At 42.6% G+C, this 23,472-nt stretch overlaps 1 protein-coding gene across 8 annotated transcripts in view; it reads right to left on the bottom strand.

Annotated features, from left to right (window-relative positions):
* The window catches only part of SVIL (supervillin), a 231,288-nt gene that overhangs the window by 63,690 nt on the left and 144,126 nt on the right, over positions 1-23,472 (bottom strand). For 7 of the 8 annotated variants that reach the window (XM_042945239.1, XM_042945238.1, XM_042945240.1 and 4 more), the window contains 3 exons: positions 22,727-22,784; positions 22,460-22,611; positions 19,227-19,866 (listed from right to left, as the gene is read on the bottom strand). In XM_042945239.1, the coding sequence (XP_042801173.1) occupies positions 19,227-19,866; positions 22,460-22,611; positions 22,727-22,784 (850 nt within the window). Of the gene's footprint in view, positions 1-337; positions 1,235-3,246; positions 3,328-19,226; positions 19,867-22,459; positions 22,612-22,726; positions 22,785-23,472 lie in introns of all 8 variants that reach the window. The other variant, XM_042945242.1, reaches the window with a different exon arrangement.

Here is a 23,472-nt window from a genome sequence, read left to right as displayed (position 1 = left end):
AGAAGGGAAACGAGAGACAGAGAGAGAGAGAGAGAGAATAAAGCAAAGGTTTATGCATCTCAGTGAGGCAAGGCCCAGACACCACCAAATCCCACTGCATGCCCCGACCATGCATGGAAAGGAGGTGGAACATTCCAGGAACCCAATACTGCAGCTCCCCATTAGTAGGCAGAAGCAGAATGGTAGTTTTTGAGCCATTTCCTGTATAGTCTGCCCTGCACACTGGTGAGCTAAGCTAACGTGACCCAATGCAGGACACCACACAAGTTGAGAAGTGAATAAATCTGCCAAGGACGTGCAAGTGACACATCAGGAGGACGTTTGAAACATCACCTACAGTTCGCGTTTCTTGCTGGCATTGACAGACTCCAGAAAGGCATTTCGGAGCTGGGCGACAGAGACCTTTGTGTCCAGCACGCCAACTTCCGTGGGGGGTCCTTCGGCTTTGGAAGTCTGTGACTCGTGCTCTTGCTTTGAAGCGGGGTCCTTACATTTCAGGGCCTGCAGCTGAGGGGGGCCCGTGTAGTCAGACAGGGAGCGGGTGAGGACCTTGCGCTTCTTGGTAAATGCTTCCTTTTTGTGGCCCGTCGCCCTGGCATCTTGGGACACAGGCTCGCTCTGAACATACAGGACCACTTCCTGTCTGCCCATCCTCTCAGTGGGTTGTTGCTGAGTGTGAGGTGGGTGTGACGGACTTTCCGGTTCCTTCCGAAGTTCGAAGGTGGCAGTGCTAACCACGGGCTTGCCGAAGTCGTCGCTTCCAGAGGGTTCTTCCCGGCTTCTGGCAAGCCCGTGATCCTCCAGAGCCAAAAGCGTGTCCCTGCTTTCCTCGAGGGCTTCGGTGAAGAGCACATCCTCCTCTGCTTTTGATTCACAAATATGAAGAACTGGAGTCTCCCTCCTCTCACTTTCTAGAACCTTCAAGCTGGGAGGCTTCTTGACACTCTGGGTGGCTGACGCTCCCCAGCTGCATTCAGATACATTTTCTGGGATCTCTGAGGTCACCAGCGTGGCCGTGTGAACCGGGTCTGCCGGCTGGACGTAGCCGCGGATGGGCTGTCGTGCGGAGCCGGCTGCCCTGCTCGAGACCCTATCAAAGGCCGAATTTTCTGACTGAAAAGACAAGCACTGGACAGGCACTGGCTGCTGTCTCCTCTGAGTCAGGGGCTCTGAGGCGAGTTCAGGGCTGTTGCGAGCACTCTCCTCTTTCACCAATTTTTCTCTAACCTTAACTCTTTAAGAAAGAAAAAGGATTTAAGTTGCAAAGTACAGTAACGGCTCAACGGGAAGAAAGCATGCGCGGATCATAGCTTGCCCGTGAATGGAAAGCCGCCCAGAGACAGAGCCACCGTGACAATGCATTTCTGGTGGTTAATGTCAGAAACCTACCACCTGCCAGACGAACGAGTTTGAGTCGGGTTTCCAAATGCCAGCATGGTGCAAAAACTAACTCTGCCCTCTAGAAAGCTGACAGGGGGTCAGATGCCATCCTGGGTGAGAATGGATGCCTTCTGACTACATGAATGACCAGAAGCCACAGGAAAATCTGTTAGTATGCACCACCAGTATGCATGAGGGCATACTGAGGCTGGTGCTGGGAATCAGTAAACTCTCCACATGTATGGGCCTTGTGTATGGACTGCGGGGGGAGGGTGGGGGTGGGGGGTTCCAGGTAGACATATACCTATTGACCAAATGCAATTTCACTGTCTCCTGGAAACGTAAGAGCATTCGTGATGATTATTTTTTTTTAATTGAGCTCAAGCTACAACAGTCACCCTTTCAAGAGCTCAAGTAAACATTCGCAAGCTTTTTCATGCAAGGCAGACTATATGCATTCACGTTATTACTACCAGCATTACTAACAACAATTACTACCGAGAAGAATGTTAGAGAAAAGGTGTTTGTTGAAAGAACTAAGGAACCGAATGTTTTCTCCCCTTTGGAATTGCTATTAGGCCCTTAGTTTAAAAGGGATCGCTCGGCTTTCTTCAGCTATTTCAGTATCTGAGAGCAAAACCGAAATCCAGTTTAAAAGCCTCAAAGTTTCTTCAAGAGTAAACACTTACTAGTGTTAGCTCCCACTCATTTGTACTTTTTGTAAAGCCACGTAGTGAGAAAGGAGAAACCACTGAAGCGGGTGAAGAAGGGGATTACTAATTGGTAATCATCTTTAAAAAGTAAAACACGTTTTTGGAGTGGGAAAAGGGATTTCTTAGGGAACCTCAACTTTCATTTGCTAAAGATCAGTCAGCAAAAATAATTATTTATGACGGACAGTTTTGAAAGAGAGTATTTCCTTAAATGACAAACACACCCTGCTAAATTTGATATAAACTCCTACATGTTTTCAGCACAGGATGCAGGGTATCTGTGTATATTTCATTCAAAAAAGTCAAGGACACATATAAAAGGCAGTTATCATGAACTATTCAGGAGGGGGGAAAAAAAGCACTCGGAGTTATTTTTCCCAGAGACTAGGCAGTGTTGGAGGTTTTCATATTTATAAGCTTTGTTAATCAAAACAAGACTGAAATGTGGTTCAAGTTCTCCTGTGGAATGTGTCCCTCTAATCAGAGACAATCTGAATGTTGTCCTCAGCTGAGGACAAAGTGACTGTTAGAAACTCAGTATATGGGTGCTTTGTCCTGCCAGTGACTTATTCATTCTTATTCCTTCTGCTTCTCCCTGCCCCCAACCTTAAAAATGAAATGAAACTTTTTTGTTTTGTTTTGTTTTTTGTTTTTTTGTCTGCCTTTAAAACCACAATGCCCCGAGTGCAACTGTGGAGAATTAACTAATGGTTTGGAGACGAGGAGACATGAAAAGCAGGAGGCTGGAAGTGCTGAGCGGAGGGGGGGGTTGCCAGGATGGGACGCGAGCTGGTTAGTTAGTGTGACTCACGAGGAGAGCAGCCCAGTCCTCACTACTGCCCCCACTTGACGGTATGCGGGCGGGCGAGAGAGGAGAGAGGCCAGAAGTGTAATCAAAACGATTTTCAGAAACAGGACAGAAGAGGGAGAAATACGATTAGCAGGGATCGAGGGTGACCGGAGGCGAAAAGCAAACGATCCAAACGTAACTTCCCGCAGCCCCTTGTGAACGCATGACTTTCAAACGCACCGCGATTAACCGAGGGCAAGAAGAGAGTTAGGGTTTGGTCGTGGGTGGAAAAGCCGGGCAAGTCAGCAGGGGCAGTAGCAGCACTCACTACACATAAGCCGAGAGTTTCAACCTGGGATATACCTGGAAGGCCAGTTGATAAGAGAAGGTGTGTCCCCTTCGGAATCTTTCTGGAGAAACCACTCATATTTGGGTTTCCCGGTACTATCATGTACAAAAGACAAAACTTCAGGTAATGTCTATTCAAATGTCAACATATGTGCAGACATATTTATAATGTAAAACCTAAAGGCTGTTTTTTAAGTAAAGAATAATCCTGGCTTTTGAAAATGTATAGGCACGTTTTGTCGGAGGTTTGTATTTATTTCACAAGGGACGTGCGGCTCCCCACTAATCTCAAGAGATAGAAATAAATCTATCCAAAGCCACCACATAAAGCATTTTTCAAGTAATCTGCAAGTATTAGGAGTCTGTTCCAGTTACCCTGTCCCCACAAATACCAGACAATTTTCTTGTGAGAGTAGGATTAAATGTCAATTTATAATCTATAAGTTCTGTTAAGGTATATTGGTAAATAGCCAAATATAAAAATAGTACCCATACAAAACAACACACATCAAATAAAGGAAATAAGTAAAAGGAAATTCAAGAAGATCATAGCTTTAATTGCTCTTAGACATTTTCCTTTTATATGTGTCACGGAATAATGCAACCAACATTAACAATTACCAATACTAATGCAGGTCAATTCAATAGATGTTAATTGAGTTCCTTCTATGTAGGAAGCACTGGACTAGGCTCTGAGAAGTAACAAAGTTGACTCAGGCATCATCCCAGCCGTTAAAAAACTTACACTGTGGTAGGCAAGGTAACATATGATTTACACATTCATTCCTCAACACACGATTGCATATAACACCAAGTTGAATGGGATGAAGAAATTATGCCACACTGAAGATATTTTAGGACAGGCCAGGAAAACCCTGTGGTAACCATGTAAAGCAAATCACAAGACGAACAGTCACACTACTGATCTGTATCACCTAACAATGTAGAAAGAGAAAAAGGAGGGGCGCCTGGGTGGCTCAGTGGGTTAAGCATCCAACTCTTGATTTTGGCTCAGGTCATGATCCCAGGGTCGTGGGATCGAGCCCCATGCTGGGCTCCACGGTGCGTGTGGAGTCTGCTTAAAATTCCCATGATCTCTCTCTCTGCCCCTCTCCCCTGCTCTAAAAAAAATTGTTTAGAAAAAGAAAAAGAAAATTCTACACACACGTTAAAATGTTTACCAGCCCCAAACTGCAACTTATTTGTAAGAGTTCTTGAATACTAGGCTGGAAACACATTTGAGCTCAAAGCAATTTCCAAAAAAAAAAATAGAGTGACAATGATAATAAAGTGATCTGAATTTTCTAAAACCATTTTAGTTCAAGTTTTAGTTTAAGCTGACAGGCCAGAACCAGTCTGTAACCACTAGTATACATTTTTCTGTGACCACTGAAATCTGTCCTGTACTAGGCTTGGACATTCCCTTGTCTTTCCACACCCAAACCGATCAGCCCAGTCTCCCTTTCCCCAGCATTAGAGCAATTTAGTCTGTAGCAAACAAAAAATTTAGGTGTATGGCAAAGCCATTTTGTTTCCAACTGTAAAATTTGGTCTAATTTTCAACACAGGAATAGTTAGCCTATTATCTGCAGCTAAGAAAGGAGGCAATCACTCTAGCACAGGATACAGTGAGAAAAGAGGAAGTGGCAGCAATTTGCTTTTGAAAACCACCAACTTAATACAATATGCCTTCCCGCACAAAATTATTTTAACGCTCAAATATGTTTTGTATAAGAGAGTGGTTTTTAAACAAGAAGTGCTATACAACTTTCTGAACATGACTTTCATTGATAAACCTAGAACTTGGTCAGCCCCACCAAAAAAAAAAAAAAAAAACAAAATTGATCAGGGGCTTAAGAATATGTTGGGTCAGTATCTGAAAAATGAAAATCACACACAGACACAGGAGACTTGCTGGGCGCCATTTATTCATTACGCCATTGGTATGGAACGAGCCAAAAAACCAAGTAAATACTAGTGTGGTAGCAAATACTCAAATTTTGACATTTCATGTATGATACGTATGAATGTAATGAGAAATAATCAAAACTATGCGAAGGCATCATGCTAAGAACATGGCTCCTCCTCTCCTTCCTTCTTCCTAAACAATGTTGTACTGACATCTCTGAGTTACTGCTTTTATATTTTATTTTTTTATAAATTTTTTTAAAACATTTATTCATTTTTAATAGAGAGAGACGGAGTGAGAGTGGGGGAGGAGCAGAGACAGAGGGAGACACAGAATCGGAAGCAGGCTCTAGGCTCCGAGCTGTCAGCACACAGCCTGATGCGGGGCTCGAACTCATGAACGATGAGATCATGACCTGAGCTGAAGTTGGATGCTCAACCAACTGAGCCACCCAGGTGCCCCTTTTTTAAGTTTATTTATTTTGAGAGAGAGTGCATGTGCCAGTGGGGGAGGGGCAGAGAGAGAAGAGAAAGAGAGGGAGAGAATCCCAAGCAGGCTCCACACGCGCCGTGGAGCCCAGTAAGGGGCTCCTGGGATCATGACCTGAGCCGAATTCAAGAGTTGGATACTTAATCAACGGAGCCACCCAGGTGCCCCATGCTTTTATATTTTAGAGATAAGACATACAGAGCCCACTTCACAAGTCATGTGATTTTAAGGAACACGGGTCCAGCTTCAACCAGGAGGACCAGTGTGTCTTAAGTAAATTTACAGCAGGAGTGATTTAGAACAGTATTTCTCACAGTAAGGCACTAGGATGTTTGCGGTTGGCTGAGACACTTGCTTGGGTGATCTTTTCTGTTATCCAAACCAGAAAATAAGGAGAGGAGTTGGGGAGACAGTCTGACGTGGGCACTTTCTGCCTGCAGGCTGTTCTGGACATGCGTTGCCACTGTCGCACAGAACGCGCTCACTCCTTGGTTCTTCTCTTCCTCACCCACTAGCGGCATCAGATACAGGCGATCGCTCCCTTCACCTGGCGCAGTCTTCTCAGTCTCCTCCTCTCCCCACCATCTGTACCTTTGGAGTTCAGGGTGCCCACGATGGGCTCCTCTCCCCCTCCACTGACATTCAGTGCCTTAATATACCCAGTGGGCTTTCACTTCCACGCTGACCACCTTCTCATTGTTTACCTCCACCCCGACCTCCCTTTCAACTCAGACTCTTGGACCCAACTGGCCATTTGACACTTCCATTTGTCTATCCAATAGACATCATAAGTCTAACATGCCCCAAAACGGAACTCTTGATCGCCCTCCAAAGTCAACTTGCACTGGAGCCTTCTGTATTTCAGCAAATGGCAACTCTCCGCTCCAAGCTGCCATGCCAAAAAATCAACTGTCTCTCACCCAGATTACTAAGATGACTTCCTAGTTATTTTACTTGTTTTCATCTTTGCCCACCTATGGTCTGTTTTCAAATTAGCATCCAGATTGGTTATTCCTCTTTTCCATCCCTTTTATGACTCTGCACATCATTTTGAGTGAAACCCAAAGCCCCAGGGATGGGCTGAGGACTGGCCCTGATCTGCCCATCCTTCCTCTCCCACCTCTTCTTCCCCTCCCCACCCCAGGTCCTCCCTCACCAGTGACCGTGGCCACCTCAGAGGCTCCGTACAGAGTCCACTCAGGCCTTTGCAGGTGCTACTTCTGCCTAGGCTGACCCACCCCAATGGCTGCATGACTGCCTCACTCGATGTCACTCTCTGCTCAACAACTATCCTATCAGAGGGCCATTCCTAACCATTCTATATTGAATAGCAAGTGCCAATCGTTTCTCTCTCTGCTTTCATTGAATTGCTTGAAGTTTCTTCACAGATGTGGTAAGTACTACATCTGTCACACTGCACATTTATTTGTTTGCTGTCTTTCTCCTAGGGGAGAAAGATTCACTAGGGGCAGATGAGCTTCTTGAGAGAAGACTGTTATATCATCAGCACCCAGAATAGTGTGTGGGAAAGAGCAGGTCTCGATAAATATTTGTGGGATGGATGAACTGTTGAATGATCATCCCCATAACAACCCCTGGAGGGGTTCTTTTATTTTTATTTTTTAAAGTTTACTTCTTTATTTGGAGAGAGAGAGAGAGAGCGAGCAAAAGGAAGGGAGGGGCAGAGAGAGGGAGAGAGAGAAAATCCCAAGGAGGCGCCCCACCATCAGCATCTCAGACCCCGATGTGGGGATTGAACTCACAGATCACGAGATCATGACCGGAGTCAAAATCAAGAGTGGGATGCTTAACTGACTAAGCCACCCAGGTGCCCCAACCCTTGAAAGTATTCTTATACTTATTTTATAGATGAAGAAAGGAAAGTACAAAAAAAAAAAAAAAGTATTATTAACTGCCCCAGATCACAAGCTGGTATATAAAAGGCTGGGGCTTGAACTCAAGGGCTGTGAGATCCCTGAGCCTACATCGCTCCTCCAGAGCTATAGGCTTCAGTATTCTGGAAAATGAAAGAAAAATGAAAGAGGAACCCCTCCCTGGCTTGAATGAGAAACGATTCAGTTGGGGTGCAGGTGTTCACGCGTTCTGGGGCTGAGCAAGGAAGGCACCAGGGCGTCCTGGCCACACCCACCACCCTGACTGGTCTCTCAGCCGTGCCTGTCCCACCTTCAGCAGAAAGCCTGGCAACTACTTGTAAATCCTGCAAAACCCAATTATCCTCTTCCTCTGTTTTGTTTTGTTTTTTTTGTTTTCTCCCCATGCACAGCACGGAATCAAAGGAGCCTGGCAGTGAAGAGTAATTTGGCTCAGAGGGCACTCACTGCTGAGGACGGGGTGGTGGGGGGGTGTGGAAATGCAGGGGCCCGGACTTGGCCAAGGTGCGTGAAGCCTGGTCGCCGTCCCCCACCAGAACAACCTAGAGCAGAAAATGTGTGGAAGCATCAACCGTTTGGAAACAGGAAAACTCATGGGAGGGATAACCTGAGAGCAGGTGATACTGGACGTGAAGTGGGAAGAATCAGACGTACCCTGAGGCCCAAGGGAATGCTTCAGCTTGACTGGGTCCTCGGCTGCCCCTCCTCCTCTAGCACGCACAAAATATGAAAATGTGACATGACACCTAATTCATACAACCTAATTCCCACTTGCACAGGCACTTCTGAAGCTCAACATCACAACAGCTAAATATCAACTTGATAGTCAACATTCATGTGTCAGCCCTGACACGGGTACAATGCTGGCACCAGGGAAAAGAATTTCAGTGTGTGCACCTGACTTCATTGCATGCTGAGTAGTCACTAGGGAATCTGAAATGTAAAATCAACTCTGTATAAACTACCTTGCAAGTTGACACCACAATCATCCAAGATGGATCCCTTTCTGATGATATTATAAACGATCGACATTAACATTTCTTCTCTGGTTTAAAAAAAAAACAATTTCATCAAATTCTTATATGACTTTTTTGAGTTAACAAAAATGAAATAGTCAAGGAATATGATTTTACATATTAAAAAATCTAAAACTATAGTGAAGAACACAGACTATTTGTTGGTTGGCAGGACCTGGTGATGGTGGGAAGGGTTGACCAAGAGGGAATTTTTGGGCTGATGGAATGATTCTGTATCTTGATTGTAGTGAGAGTTACACAACTTTATATATCTGTCGAAATTCATAGAAGTTGACTAACAACAGTGAATTTTACTGTACATAGATTATACCTCAAAAAATATACTTTAAAGACTTAAGACTTCTAAAAACCATAATTCAGTTTAGCATTACAATCGATCTAGACAGCAGTCACAATTAAGGGATTTATTTACTTTGACACAGATGTTTGGTGCAGTTCATGGAATTTTTAAATGCAAGTATCTTTTTTTTCATTCTTTAAAAGCAAAAATATGTGTAAATGAATAAATACCAAATGAAAATGTGGGCCAGTCATTTCCACAAAACCTATCTTAGATCTTTTTTCTTTCTTTCCTTCAAATTTTCTCCCCAAAGCTCAGCGAGGCTGAAAAACCTAGTAAAGAGCAGAAAACAACTCAGAGTGGTCACTCTTAAGTGTTGACATTGGTAGAGAAGGCAAATTCTTCCTTTCGAATTAAATGCATGGCTCCCCGAAATGGTGGGTCAAAGTTATAAAACTGATTTGGTTGATTCACAGGCACTCCAAAACGATGGAACATAATGGGACTTTTTGGATTCAGTTTTCCACCACCACAGGGTACAGCCTGATTGTAATACTGACAGGTGGCTAAGGGATGCCCAAAATCAGAAGAAAAAGTCTATCATTTTGTAAAAGTACAACATTTATTTCTACGGCCGAAGGGCCACTGTTTTGGAGAAGTAGTAGAATACCAGGTCAGTTTAAAAACAAAAAAAGAGATCACATCTGAATAGTGGCAATGATGCCTTAAGTTCATTTTCTTTCTTTAAACATTAAATCGATGCTGTTATTTAATGAGTGTTCCTTAATGCTATGCTTAACTATTTTTGATAAGTAAAACTTGGTTAAAAAAAAAAATCAACCAAGTGAGGGTTTTTTTTTTAATTTTTTAAGTTTATTTTGAGAGAGAGAGAGAGAGAGAGCGCGCGCGCGCGCATGAGTGCGGGAGCACAAGTCAGGGAGGAACAGAGAGAAGGAGATGGAGAATCCCTAGCAGGCTCTAAATGTTAGCACAGAGCCTGATTCAGGGCTTGAACTCACAACCGTGGGATCGTGATCTGAGCCAAAATCAAGAGTCAGATGCTTAACCCACTGAGTCACTTAGGCACCCTGAGAAGGGTTGGTTTTGTACAACATGAGTTGAGTGTATGATACCATCAGGCTATGGCAGCTAAATTAGGTCCTTGCAAACAGAGTCAACAATCAATGTAAATCTTTTCTATCTCAACTGGGGTAATCATTACACGTTTCCACAAACTCACCAACCTGAGTTGGTGCATTTTAAATGGAAAATGTATGCATTTTGATGTGAATTATTCCTCAATTAACAAACATGTCACTATTGGATTATAAAGTGAGGACTTCTTGGGTAACAAAAAGGTAGAAATACAGTCTTCTTGGGGCAGAAACAGGATAAATATGTGAGAGTTCTTTCAGGTTCTCTCTGAACTAACCTCAGTACCGAATGCCTAAATGCTGAGGCCTCAGGCAAGCGAGCGCAATGACAGAAGGTGTGTGCAGACGGAAAGAACTATCCATAAAGGCACTGGAGTCTGAGGAAGGTGCTGGAAGCGGCCTTCCAAAGTGGCTCAAGCTTCCAGTTCCCAGCTGGATCTGTATTTCCTTGGCTCCCGCTTAGATTCCTACCCACCACTGCTAGTACAAAGTGATCCAGTGACTTCGCTGCCTTAGCTGTGAGGCTAACCTAGAAACAGCCATTTAGGACTGGAGATGGAGTTCAGAAGGCCCCAGAAGTGTCCCTCCACGTTGTTCCCCCACATCACGATTCCCACTCGTAGTTTAATAGTATTTACGAGCACACTGACTCAAGATCATCTACAAGAACTCTGACCTCAGATCAAGTGGAAAGAGCCTTATAGTATAAACAGGTGCTCCTCAAAGCACGTTCTTCTGGTTGGTGTCGCTGGCCTGTGATTAGATAAAAGGCCTGCACCGGAGTGGACAAGGACAACATCACGAAGCCTGCTGTTTACGTCAGCTGACGTTTTGTTCATAGCATGTACTTTCTTGACGAAGGAAAGGGCCCACGGTTTACATGTAGGCACAAGTCCCTCACGGGCTGTAGGCTGATAAACAGTTTGTGATTTGGGGCTATTTCAAGTATCGCTACTACTGTTGGGTGACGCTTCAAGAAAGTACAGAAAACAACAGAACGTTCACGCAAAAATGATTTATGGATCCACTCGCTATGTGCCAGATGCCAGGCAGTAGCGGAGATGGAGAGACGTGAAAATGACTCAGAGAAGGGAAGTAACCTTTGCATAAGGCCTGTGCTAAAGTAATGTTATTAGTGGATCATCCTTACCAATCTTACGGAGTGGCATAATACCAAATTCATGCTGCCATGTTCAGGGGATTCTGGCGGAATTGGTAAATCTGGGCATGTCAGCCTTGTGTGCCTGGGGCTCTAAGACAAGCGGTGCAGGTGAAACTATATTTGTGAGACTCCTCATTTGGTTCGTGACCTCTCCCTCCTCTTCTCCCTTTTGGCAGAATCATCATCATTGAGAAGCCAGGCTGATAACATGAGGGCTCCGTATGCCAAGCCAAGCCTCGGTCTTATAAGTGCACTGGGAAAATGACAATCTGATAATGAGAACAGACTGGTTTGAGAGTCTAAGCACCAGAGAATGTGTAAGAGACTCCAAAAATGATTCTAGTTTCTATTACGACAGGGAGACGTTTATAAAAACCTGGAAAGGTCAAGAAAGCAGGGCAAAGAGGAAGTAGACTTTCTAGATATGTTCTCACTTGTCAACAGCTCAATTAGAATGAGATACCCAGATGTAATCTGACCACTGCACAACACAGAGGGACCAGGATTATTTGGGCTACTTTCATCACTGCACCCCAAGATTGGACCAGCCATTTTGGCAGTCACATAAAGAATTTTCTGTCAACTAAAACTCCTAGGTCTGTTTCCCATGAACTACTATTAAATCAGGTTTCCCAATCCTGAACTTGTACACTGATTTTTTCCCCCTCTAAGTAGAGGGCTTGATTAAATTTCATCTTGTTAGTTTCCAACCCTACTGCAGGTACACGTGCTCTCTTCTCTCCCGTCTCCCTTCCTGCTCCATCCTTCCTTCCACTCTTTTCCTTACCCTTACCGTCACCGAACTTGTTTACAACACCTCCTCCAGAAATAGGATCAGCCTATCATTGATATCTTCCAGATTATCTCATGAAATGCCAAGTTAATGCCAAGGACCACGTTAATGACAAAGCTCAGAAGCACAGACTTCATTATCTCATGCCTGGGTAACTGCAATCACCACGTCAGTGGTCTCCCTAACTGGAATCAATTCTCCTTCAGACCAACCCTCCACATTCCTCCAGAACGATCTTTCTAAAACACACAATCAATCATCCTTGCTTTCAAACGCTTCAGACACTTTCCGTTGTCCATAAGGTGAAGGCCAAATGCCTTGTCGTGTCATCTGAGGTGCCCCATGACTGCTCCCCATGTGGCACTTGGCCTCATCCCACCCCCTCCTTCTAAGTCTTCGTTCGTGCCTTTGTGCTGGGAGTAGCCTCCCCTCCATGGCTAGCAAACTCACCACATCTTTAAGGACTTAGTTCAACGTGACCACATCTCCACAGGAGGAAAATTGGTATACAATCAACATTTTCCCATGGCACCCAACCTTGATCTCTAGAACCTTATTTACCCCATCATGTTGTAATTATTTCCTATACTTTTTTTTTTTTTAAATAATATAGCCAATTAGGAGCACAGTGCCTGGCACACAGGAGACCCAATATAATTTTCTTCGATGATTAGCTAAACTACCTCAGAGCTGAAATTAATCCAATGCCGATGAGGTATACACAGATACGTGGATGCCTACTGAGTTTGAACTCTACTAAACTACAAGTTTTCATTTTGTTTATAAGGGCAAAGTTCTTAAGTACCTTATGTAAATGCACATAAACTGTTTCTCTAATACCCCCGGTCTTCTTTCCTAAAAACCTCTAACCTTCGAAGGGCGAAACCAGCACACTCGCTTTTCCACGGTGTTACCTGATAGAACTGACATAAACGGCGAGAGCAGACGCAACGGAAAGAGCTTGACAGATGCAGGGAACTTGAGTGGACGAATAAACGGGTGATGGATACTAGCCTCAGCTTTGTCAAAGTAGCCACGTGGTCCTAACCCCATCACTTAAATTCTTTAATCTTTCATTTTTTTCATGTAGAAAAGAGATTTTTAAATAATCTCCAGGATTACTTTTGCTTCTAAGAATTTACAAGTCTTTAACGTCGGGTATCTATTCTTGTGGGGTCTTGGGGTGAGCCAACATCCCCATAGTGCAGAGGTCACTCCCCTGGGAGAGGACCGTAGGGTCACTGGGGACAAGAGAACAGTGAGATGGTGACCTTGGGTGTAACAGAACTTTCTTATGATGTGGCAACTCACCCTAAACGGTCATAGAGGTCGTGAGTTGCTCTTGGTTTGTATCCCTAAGTATATAATGAGAGAGAGGCTTTAACTCCCTGTAACTGCTAAGAGTCAACAGGCTAAAAAGTACTTCCTGCTGCCAAAGTGAAGTCAAAATCCAGCACAGTAGAATTAGTTTCACCTTGTGGGTGTCCAGCTCTAATTACATAACAGCTTCTAATTATACAACAGTATTCAGCTTAAGAAGAATGGTTATTAACTTAGGCATCTCATTAAAATGAACAGTTTACTTGCTTCGAGTTGCTTGCTTGGGAAAAATGCTAATGATTGCTTTGTGTCTGTGTGTTGCCATATAAGTGCGTGAGGGTGCGTGTGTACAGGCGCAGTTTTGCATTTAAAATCTGGCAGACATTTGAATTTAGGACACACCAGCTAGCATCTTGTGTGACATATTCATATTTAATTCAGTGAACATAAGGGGATACTTGCCAGTGAAAACAGAAGAAAAAGAAAAAAAAATAGGAGTTGACCATATTTTACGAGCCAAATGCTAATAGAGCAGGGTGAAGAGATGTTTGGGGGTACAAGGGCTGAAAGGTGAAAATAGTTCTATCCCGCTATGTGACCTGTTAGAGTACCCAGAGGTCTCTTCTTTAGAGACCTAGGTCTTAGAGATCTATGTTTTCCCGGGACATCTGCCCTGACCTGGAGCCTGTGTTAGGGACACTCGTGCTTTGGGGGGACAGGGGCTGAGGAACCAATGCTGATGGCCAGCGGCAGCTTTTCCCCTCTATACCACTCTCTTGTAGACATTTCTTTTCTTTTTTCTTTAATGTTTATTTATTTTGAAAGAGTGAGAAAGAGCTCACGCAGGGGAGGGGCAGAGAGAGAGGGAGAGAATCCCAAGCAAGCTCCATGTTGCCAGCGCAGAGCCCGATGTGGGACTTGATCTCACGAACGGTGAGATCATGACCTGAGCTGAATCCAAGAGTCAGAAGTTTAACTGACTGGGCCACCCAGGCTCCCCCTCTTGTAGATTTTTCTGTCAGGTCAGGTTAACAGACAAATAAGAAGGAAAACAATGAGCTTGAGGCTCTGAAGACCATTTTTAGACTGAACCTCTCCCTGGGAGATGAGCACATACAATCAGAAATAAATTACAAGAGCATAGCCTAAATCTCTTTCCTTCTCAGTTGGCTGAGCCTGCCTGTCACCATGTCTCTGAAAAGGCACACTGCGGAGGGTGCCCTGGTCTAGCTTCCTGAGCCAAGCCACAGGTCTGGTGTCATCAGAGCCCTGTCCAAACGACCATCAGCCAATGGCAGCCCTCCCCAGGTCAAATTTCAGTGATGCCTCTGCATACCATGTTCATTTGCTAATGATACAATTTGCTTAGTGGGAGAAGGACTGGCCAGCATAGAAGTGGAGTCATGAAAACAAATAAAAAAGGGTTTTCTAGAGTGGATCACCACTGGGAAATTCAGTATAATTTTCTTCTTTGCCCAACACCCAAGTCACTGACAACGGGGAGTCACAGTGGACGCTCAGGCAAAGAGCAGGTGTGGGCCCTGGGAATTAACTTTCTCCCCTCACAGACGTAACAAATACGGTACGTTTTCTTTCTTTTTTAATTACGTAAGAGGTACAAAAAGTAGCAAATTCAGCAAGAATTCTGGATTCAGGATCTCTATTAGTAGCAGGAGCTCAGAGTTTTAAAATTGAATAATCCACACGCCCCAGGTCCCTTTGCATTTTATTAGCATTCATAATAGCTGAATTAACAAAGAATGGTTCATATCAGCAAAACTACCTCTCTAGAAAACACAATGCTGCAATTCTAAATATAAGGGGCTTGTCGGGATTGGGGGATGAGGATTAAGAGCTATCTTATGCTCCGGGCGCGTGGGTAGCTCAGTCGGGTAAGCGTCTGACTTTGGCTCAGGTTACGATCCCACTGTTGGTGAGTTTGAGCCCCGTGTCGGGTTCTGTGCTGACAGCTCAGAGCCTGGAGCCTGCTTCGGATTCTGTGTATGTGTGTCTGCCCCTCTCCCACTCATGCTCTTTCTCTCAAAAATAAATAAATGTTAAAAAAATTTAAAAAGAGGTGTCTTATGCTCTATTCTGTTAATATACATATTGTCCATCTGTTTCAGAATGAAGTATGTACCTGAACTCCCGGGCAGTTAACGGGATTTCTGAGCTAAAGACTTTGTGACAAATGTACATATTTTCTTCATCATATAAATGTTCAAATGAACATTAAATAATTCTAATCAGTTAAAATTCACTGCTCAGCTAAATATTGCCCTTAAGACTGTTATTGAGCTTAGAACGCTCTTAATGGTACAAGAACTAATGATTGTTCTATGTGTATATGTGTTAGCGTATATGGGTACATATGAAAGCCATGCATGTGATGTCTGGCTCACAGTTGAATTTTTAGCAAGTCTCTGATGGTATATTCATGAGTGATGTATTCCATATTTAAGTAATGAAGAAAAACCAGCCTCTTCTAGTGACCACAAAATAAAACGATGCAATGGGAAGGAGTTAATTCAGAAATTAACAGCCCAAATACTTGGCAGAGCTGGGTGATGACAGCGTATAGTACAGCAGTGAGAAAAATATTCCATCTCAGTGCTAGAACACATCCACAAATACATGTGGTATAAAATAACTTCATTATCTACAGTTTTTTTGATCACTCCTTAATCTCCTTAAACTTTTCTGTTGCATATTTCCATATCAGATGACATTTCATTTATGGTTAAGTCACCAAGATTTCTTTGGTTATTGTCATAATTCACAAAGTGTTTTTTATCTTTCTTCCTCCCAAATGGAAATCAGACGACAATGGCTCTCTGACACCCGAATTTCCTGGCTCTAGAAAAAGAGCATCTAAGCAGAATATTAATCCATTTAAATCCATCTTTACAAGATGAATTACTGTACTCATTACAAAATAAATCCTTTTTTAACATACAGTGTTATATCAGTTTCAAGTATATAATATAGTGACTCATCAATTACAAACATTACTCAGCGCTCATCATGATATGTGCACTCTTTAATCCTCATCACCTGTTTCACCCAACCCCTCACTCCCCTCCCCAACCATCTGTTTGTTCTCTACAGTGAAGAGTCTGTTTCTTGGTTTCTCTCTCTCTCTTTTTTTCCTTTGCTCATTTGTTTTGTTTCTTAAATTCCACATGAGTCAATCATATGGTGTTTGTTTTTCTCTGACTTATTTCACTTGGCATTATACTCTCCAGCTCTATTCATGCTGTTGCAAATGGTAAGATTTCATTCTTTCTTACGGTTGAATGGTATTCCACTCTACATGTATCACATCTTTACCCATTCATCTGTCTGTGGACACTTGGGCTGCTTTCATAATCTGGCTATTATAAATAATGCTGCTATAAACATAGGGGTGCATGTATCCCTTTGAGTTAGTGTTTTCACCTTTTTGGGTTAAATACCCAATAGTGCAATTACTGGATCATAACTTTTTGAGGAACCTCCAAACTGTTTATTTTATCATATATCTTAATTTACTTTTTAATTTCATACTTGTCACACATTATGTTCCATCCTTTTTAATGCAAATATATCTCAGTATTTTCCTAATATATATGAAATGATTTGTTTCTCTGCCTATAAATCATAGAATTGTACACCTTGAATGCTGCAAAAAATAAAGCATGTGCCTTTTTTTAATTAAAAAAATACATAAATAAAGCAGTACCTTTTTTTTTAATTAAAAAACACATAAATAAAGCATGTGCCTCCTCAAGAATTCCTTTACAATTTAATTCTTTTAATCCTCTCTTTGTGGAAGTCCAGGGTTGAGAGACTGAGACTAGGCTTATGGAAACTTACAAGTAATGGCTCTCCAAATAATTGAGAAAGAAACACCTCTTACGATTTCACATTATAGGGGTGCCTGGGTGGCTCAGTCCATTAAGCATCCGACTTTAGCTCAGGTCATGATCTCATGGTTCATGAGAACCTGCATCTGGCTGTGCTGATAGCTCTGAGCCTGGCGACTGCTTCCGATTCTGTGTCTCACTCTCTGCCCCCCTTCCTCGCTCGCACTCTCTCTCTCTCTCTCTCAAAAATAAACACTTAAAAAATTTAAAATAAATATTTCACGTTATGGACATTTTTTAATATTAAGATTTTAACTCACTCAAAACTATTAAGTATCCTATCTTTTTACCTGGAGCACTTAACCAAGTTTTTGTTATTATTATAGCTGATTCAAGAACTCACGGAGGATCTATTACATGCGATGTAGATGACTAACCCGGATGCCGTGTTAACAACTTCAAGTTTTCATAATATGGCAATCAACAATTAGGCTCCTACCTTTTTAAAACTCATGTAATTGTAAATCTCTGATTTCCTTTCTAAGTTAGACTGTTAGGTTTCTTTGTCCTGCTCATGAAGCACATGAAGAGTTTGCTTTGATAGAGACTAAGGCAAGAACACTTTTTCTACTGTGAAATGCAGGCTTCCCAAACAACAGACTTTCATTTCAAAGTAAGAGACGACAGGTCACAGTCCCAAAACTTCAAAAAGTCCAAAGGCCGAACAAAGGCCCTCAGAACCTCGTATCTGGATTTAGGTATTTAATTCTCTAAGAAGCTAACATCTCTAAATATTTTGGTGTGGATGATCAAGTGAGGAGGAACAAGTCTGGCTCAATAAACTCCCATAAGTAAAACAAACTGTTTTAGATGTACGATTGCCACTAAAGAGGACCACATTCACTCCTCTGTCCCAGTGTGAAATAAATGAGTATTTCCCGATACATTTTCTTTCTTCTTTTCCAGAATAAAGTTGCTTGATCCTCACAAATCCTCAATTCACCTGGGAAGCTAATGCTTATTTGGACTGAAAAACACATTTAGGAGTCGACCCAGACAATTACCCCAAACTTTAAAGTAGGATGTTTAAGTAAATTGCATTTTAAATATGGTCATCACGTTTATTGAATTTAAATATCTAAATTGCATTTAAATTTAAACATCTAAATTTATTTTAAAATTTGAAAATTTAAATATGTAAATTTAGAGATTTAAATTTTATTTAAACATTTAAACCTCTCATTTTAAATTTTATTTAAATATTTAAATCTCAAATTTTAAATTTAATTTAGACTCCAAAATTTAAATTTAATCTAAATTTAGAAATTTTATCTAAATTTAGAAATTTAAATTACATCTAAATTTAGAAATTTTATCTAAATTTAGAAATTTAAATTACATCTAAATTTAGAAATTTAAATTACATTTATAAATAGAAATTTAAATTACATTTACATTTATAAATAGAAATTTAAATTACATTTACATTTAGAAACACATATTTTCTTCTGGCATTTGAATTTCTGGTCTTACACCTTTTCTGATTTTCCCAAATGGGAGCTACTCTCTTTATACACGTTACAAATTACACCTAACGCCTGGTCTTTGAAATGAGGTGCTTTTCCACAGAGCTTCCTTCTTAGCTCGCAGATGTAATTGCATTGCTATACGTCCCAGTTATATTCAGTATATATTGCAGTCACACTTCATACCCTAAACTGAGGCCCCTCCACTGCGTTAGTGGGGGTCCTTCTGCTTTGTGATCTTAAATGACAGCAACACAATCACCAAGGAGTCTTGGGTATAATTATAGAAAAATGAAGAAACAGACGATTATTAAAGGCATGTAAGAAACAGTAAAAAGAAGGGTCCTGAAGCGAGGCTCCCATGAAAGGGTCCCCAAGACACCTGTTGAGCTGATCATTTTTAAAAAGAAGTTGAGGCTTCCTGCTTTGACAGAACCTGTTTTGATACTGTGGAAACAAAAACTCTTATGTCACCTTATTTCTTCCACCAGCTGAACCCTCCACAGAATGCCAAGAATACCCAGACCCTGACAAAGGGGGGTGCAAAGCAAAGATGTTAAGGCGGCTGAGCGCGCGCTGAACGCTTACCTGGCTCGCGCCTCCGCGGGGACTGGAGGGTCACCGGCAGAGTGGCTCGGGGAGGCGGGTGGCACGGCGTGCATTTGCTTTGGGGACCTTGGCACGTCACTGAAGGCGGTGCAGTCTCGCCCGGAGAACTGGAAGGATGAGGAACCGTCAACCGTGGGGGCCAGGTCGCGGGCCTGCGCGGGGGCGCTGGGCTCCTGCCCCCGTCTTTGGTTTTCCACATTGAGCAGCACCTCGGTGTCGGAAAGACCGTCACTCCCGTGGAGGGCATAGTCCTTGGACTCGGCCACGCAGGGCCTGGAGTACAGGGAGCTCGAATCTTTGCCCGGCTCGGCCTGCCTGTCGCCTTTCCCTCCCCTTCTGTCGGCAGCATCAGCGTCCTTGCGGGACTTGGTGTATCGAGACAGCGATTCCGAGTCGGCTTCGGAATCCAGCGCTAGCCCATACTTCTCTGCCAGCTGCCGCCTCCTCTCCGCTTTGTACCGGGCGATTCTCTCCGCTTTGGACTCAAGAGCCGGGGCGTCCATGAGAGCCGAACCACAGGAGGCGTCAGCATGGACGCCCGGCGTTTCTGGGTAGAGTTTGGAGCGGGTCTGCTTTTCCACCGAGGAGTCCGAAGTGTCTTCCTCTTCATTGGACCGGCCTGCAAGGGAACCACACGGGGAACACGGACAGAGTTCAAGTACAGGCGCGCACCGACTGCACGCTGTTCGGTACACAGCACACGCCTGAGCGCCCGCGCGGCGCAGGGCCCGCGTCTCACACAGGTGTATCTAGCCACGGTGACGACCCGGGCTGCCGAACAGGTGCGGGGTCTGCAGTGAAACACCTGAAGGCCGAGAGCCGTCCTGGCGGGGTGAGCCGCCTTCCGCCCGGCCTGCGCTAAGGCTCAGCCCCTCGCTCCAGCCTGCTGCCTCTTACTTATTTACCTTTCTGTTTTTGAGTTTAGCATTTTATGGGTGAGGCCAGAGCCCTCTAGAAAAGATACTTGATCTGCTGTAACTTAACATATGACAGATTGTGGTTTCACAGGATCTGATAGTAACCAGAACAATAGTGGGCACTATCAATATGTACCAGGTTCTTGCGGTGTGTGTGTGTGTGTGTGTGTGTGTGTGTGTGTAACACTAGTGGATTTTTTCAACTGTTGCACACATACAGAAAATGTCTAGCATGTTAACATGAAAACATAGGAAGGTAAAACCCTGAATCACCAATAATCACTAATGTGTAATTATGATAAATTGATAATTTGCCAAATATTTCTATGTGTTCCTTCTTTTATAAAATTGACTTCTTCTTTCCTTCTATATAAAATAATTTATGTTTTATATACCATTAATGTTTGGTCTGAAACATTTTCCTGTATTTGGAAATCTTATTTTGGAGACATCATTCTTTAAGGCTTCGTAATATTCCGTCTAATAGGCATTCCATAACTAAGATAACCCTTCTCATATTCCTGGGCATTTACGTTGTTTCTCAGTTTTAATCAGTCTGATTTTCTGACTACTATCACAACGGACAAGATTCATAAACGTATAACTGCATTATCAAAAAAGTATATCATTTTAAGATACTTGCTAGACTGTCAAATTAATTTTATAAAGTTTGCATCAATTTGCACTTGAGTCTGCCATATATGTTCTCTTAAAAACATTGAGTGTTAATTACAAAATATCATTTGATTACTAGAAAAAGAGAATATGTGCATTTTCCAATTATTTATTAGCCATTTGTTTTTTCTCCTCTGGAATATCTGATCAAGCTTACTGCTCTGTATTTTACTGATTCCTACTGTCCTTTTTTATTGGTTTGTGTGCACTTTTATAGGACCATGAACCTTAATCTTATTCATGAATATTTCAAACTTGTTTAATTTTTTAGATTTTCTTTGGAGTACGGATGTGAATTGTTATGTAGTCAAGTCAATTGGCCTGGTCGTGTGTGATTTCCACAGCTGTTTCTGTGTTTTGAAAGTCCTTCTTCATTCAATTTGAATTAAATATTCACCTATGTTTTCATGTTTTTAAATTACTTTCTTAAAATTAATCATATGACTAATTGGCACTTATTTTTGTGTTTTATATAAGTGAGAAGAGGGCTATGTCCCCTCTCCCACTGCACAAAACCTATTTTCCCAGTACCATTTTATTAAGTAAGTCTTCCATTTCTCACAAATATGTGAAGCTTAAATTATCATGGTAATACATAGATTCACATTTTATATACACTAGCGTTCATTTCTGGCCATAAATTTTGGTACTCTGTCTAGTCTTGATTCTTCATGGAATTTTAAAAAATCGTAATTGTCTAGTTTTCTGGCCATAGAAGCTCAGGAACTCTAGACAAGTGAAATGATCACATCACAAAGTGAGAGCAACAGCCCCTCTGAGGAAGAAACTAAGAAACAATGGCTATAAGCAGCAGCAGGGGCATAGAGCTACAGAGCCAGGGATGGGGTGGGACGAACAGCCCCATGTGGGTCATTCTCTTCCAAGGCCACGTTGAATATCCAATGTTCAAACATTGACAGTGATCCAAAAAAAAAAAAGGTAGGTTATGTTTGAAATACTGCTTAACAGGAAATAAATATGCAATTACATGTATTATAATAATTTAAATAGAATTACATGTATTACATGTATTACATTTAAATAGAATTTAAAATTTACATGTATTACAATACATGTATTAAAATTACATGTATTACAATAATTTAAATAGAATTTTTGTTGCATGAACACATAGACTAAGAGCCCTACCCACTCAAGGTCCAGGTTTACTTTTAATGCTACCTGCCACGAGCAGCCGGGCCCTGTGCTGGGGACCTGGGGATTCTGTAAAAATGTGTCTCATTCAGTCCTCCAACAAACTCTTACTGAGGATCTCTGGCAACAGGTCTGGTGCCAGGGCTCTGAGGACACCAAGAGGGAAACACAGTTCCTGCCCTTTACGGGTCCCAGGCAAGGGGGAAATGACATCATCAATTACCCAACAGTGTGCCAAGGGGCATCATTTCTTACTGCTGCGACACCAGAGGACCACATCTGTGAGGCAGGACAGAGCTGACATATGTGGCTGAAGCTTTTTACAAGCGCGTGTATTTAATCAGTACATCTACGCAATTCGTCTTTGCAGAGTATCTCACTTTCCAATAGCACTGGATAAAAAAGCCTCTGTGGAACATCTCGGGCAGCCTGCTTGATCACAGGCCACCAGGCGGGCATGCTCACCGGTGTGAGGGCTGGCCGGGTCTGTGGCTCGCATGTATCTGGGCGTGTCTTCCTCCAGCAGGCGATGGGTCACTAACCCCGTGCAGCTCTGCAAGAGGATGGGCTGGGTGTCCGTTTCAATTCCTTCTAGGCGCCTGGCGATTCTTTCTTTTCTGTGCAAGACAACAAAAAGGGCCTAGTGAGCCACGGAAATCAATTCTAAGGGAAAAGGGAATACTGTTTCACCAAGCTTTTCGACTTTCTAATTAGGTACAAGACATATCTTACCTTTTCATTTCTAAAAGTTCTTTCCTCTTTGGTTCAAAGATTTTTCTTAATTCTGCAACTAAAATAAAACAAAGAAGAATGAAGATAGTCCAGTACTCAGTTGTCATGCCTTCATTTCACTCCTTCGGGAAACCTACATGTATTGAACTAATGTTTCTGTTCTTGGCTTCTATGTAGCGGTGATATGCAAAATTGACACAGTTCCTGTCCTCCTGGTGATTGTCTTCTAGTGCCAAAGAGCAGACACCAAATGGGATGCACCTACACGCACTTCACAGGCTGCGCTAAGGCATAAAACCGTGAGTAAGGAATGGATTAATAGGAACAAGTTCTGTTCCATCCAGGAGAGTCTGAGGAAGCCTGAACATTAAGATCTCTTCAGCAAGCAGAATCTATCTGTTTTTAACTGTTAGTAGGTTCAATACTAATGGCATTTCATTACGGAAAACTTCAAAAGTCTGCAAAAGTAGAGACAAGGACAAGAACCTCGACATGCCCATCAGCAAGCTCCAACCACGTGTCTCACACTATTTGGTGCTATCACACAACCTGGAGAGCTCTGTGACGACCGGATTGTGTTCCCAGTGGTACCTAATGCAGCCGACAGCCATTTACTGTAGTTTAGGTTAAGCCGGTTCCTAAGCTTCCCCTCACCGGCTTTCGCTGGAAGGAAACGCTAACAATGGTTTTCCTGCTATAATTTGGGTAGATGATGGATAAGGTAATTACCCCAATTCTCTTGGAGA

Source organism: Panthera leo, chromosome B4 (assembly GCF_018350215.1).
Source record: "Panthera leo isolate Ple1 chromosome B4, P.leo_Ple1_pat1.1, whole genome shotgun sequence".
In the NCBI taxonomy this organism is placed as follows: domain Eukaryota; kingdom Metazoa; phylum Chordata; class Mammalia; order Carnivora; family Felidae; genus Panthera; species Panthera leo.
This window is presented reverse-complemented; position numbering and strand designations above follow the sequence as displayed.